General features: G+C 35.3%; 1 protein-coding gene across 2 annotated transcripts; it reads right to left on the reverse strand.

The window, feature by feature from the left end:
• Positions 1-371: 371 nt before the first annotated feature.
• Positions 372-1,224, reverse strand: LOC112409697 (signal recognition particle 19 kDa protein). Of its 2 annotated transcripts, none has more exons than XM_024759984.1 (2): positions 1,146-1,224; positions 372-1,051 (listed from the first exon to the last, which is right to left on the reverse strand). In XM_024759984.1, exons 1-2 carry the CDS (start codon positions 1,184-1,186, stop codon positions 658-660), a joined length of 435 nt encoding a protein of 144 aa, XP_024615752.1. In that variant the 5' UTR covers positions 1,187-1,224; the 3' UTR covers positions 372-657. The 2 variants fall into 2 exon arrangements, with proteins under 2 accessions (XP_024615752.1, XP_024615753.1); XM_024759985.1 differs by having other exon boundaries at positions 683-975; positions 1,146-1,221.
• Between the last annotated feature and the right edge of the window lie 324 nt (positions 1,225-1,548).

Here is a 1,548-nt window from a genome sequence, read left to right on the forward strand (position 1 = left end):
TTTCAGAATTTTTCAAATTAATGACAGAATAAATGTGTCCTGGACAAATTTAGAAATACATATATGTGTATATTAGAAATATATATTAGAAATTTAGAAATATAAGAATTTCACACATTACTTTATGGTCACAGGAAATATAAAACAATTTATTTTGTTTATACACATAAATTTTGTTCTCTTCTTGTTGCAGAGAAGAAAAATAGGGTGGTCAAATCTTTTAAGCATAAAACACTTTCTATTAGTATAAAATTCTGTGAAGGAAATACAGTGAAAAATAAGATGCCAAGGAGAAAAAGGAGTGAAAAGACAAGCTCATTTTGGATTTTTTTTTTTTTTTTTTTTCAGTTTGAAATTTTTTTCTTTAATTTAAATGGTAGAGTCCACCGTCCATTTAAAAAAATGATTCTTTCTTTCACAAAAACTGCATTAAAAGGCAAAAAGAAAAAATTTCTTTTATACTTCCTAAGAGCTGGATGCATATTTCTGATGTAAATTTATTTCATTGTCAACTCTGATGCTGAAGCTGGGAGGCACAAACGTTCATAGTTCAGTTACATGATGCAAACAGAAAGCTTCTGTTTCTCTCAGATACAAATGAGAAACCTCCATTCATGTCTCTTACAGTAGTACCACATCCTTGATTCTCATACCAGGTCACTTCTTCTTCTTTCCTTTCCCTTTTTTACTTCCCTCTCCTTGCTGAAGACTCTGGTCACCACCTCCGGTTTTTTGTGTCCTTGTTTTCAGTTTAGGTATCATTTCTGCAGCATACAACATTACTGACTTACGTGATGGAAACTGTACAAGACAGAGGCTGCCATCTTCCTGTTTGAGCTGGACCCGGACCCTGCCCCTGTACTGAAGATCACGATTCCATTCTCTAGAGTACATTTTATTTTTCTCAAGAAATACATTAAGTCCAACTGCTGAGCATACATCTTGAATCTCTGTAGCTGTAGGATTTTCAACAGCCTTACTTATGGGGATTCGCCGCCCCTCCGCTATGGTCTTCTTGTTATTTAAATAAGCAGGATAGATACAAATGAACCTGCCACAGGAAAAGCCCAGCTGGTATCACTCGAGAAATATTTCCCAAAGTTCATTCATTCTTTCTTTCATCATCATCAGGATTGCCGGTACACCTGTCCTGGTCGGCCGGGGACCGCGCAGCGGCGCAAGCCATCTTCACCCAGCCCCCAGGCCGAACTTGCAAGAAAAACCCAGCCTCTGGAATTTTTTTAAATAGATGATGATGGCTATCAAACCCCTACAATATTTTGTATTCAATTAGATTTATTTAAAGGAATGCCATAAATTTTATTTTTAAATTTCAGTATTTACAGTTTGCCAGAAGTTACCTCTCTTTTGTTATTTAAACTTTTGTTGAATACTTTTATACATAAACTTAAAATTTGTGGAGGGTGTATATGATTTAAAAAATATTTTAGGCATACATGAGTGAAAGGTTTGTAGGCCACTCACGTTAGCTATAAACTACACTTGGCGATCAGCAGAAAAGTGCAGTACTGTTTAATCTAAGCCAAG

Source organism: Neophocaena asiaeorientalis, unplaced genomic scaffold, assembly GCF_003031525.2.
Source record: "Neophocaena asiaeorientalis asiaeorientalis breed wild unplaced genomic scaffold, Neophocaena_asiaeorientalis_V1.1 scaffold521, whole genome shotgun sequence".
Taxonomy (NCBI): Eukaryota; Metazoa; Chordata; class Mammalia; order Artiodactyla; family Phocoenidae; genus Neophocaena; species Neophocaena asiaeorientalis.

Excerpts from the sequence above, each read along its gene's own strand:
- LOC112409697 (XM_024759984.1), bottom strand. The coding sequence starts at position 1,186 with ATGGCTTGCGCCGCTGCGCGGTCCCCGGCCGACCAGGACAG. Across the intron at positions 1,052-1,145 it reads TCCCCGGCCGACCAGGACAG|GTTCATTTGTATCTATCCTG; the intron begins GTGTACCGGCAA and ends TTCCTGTGGCAG.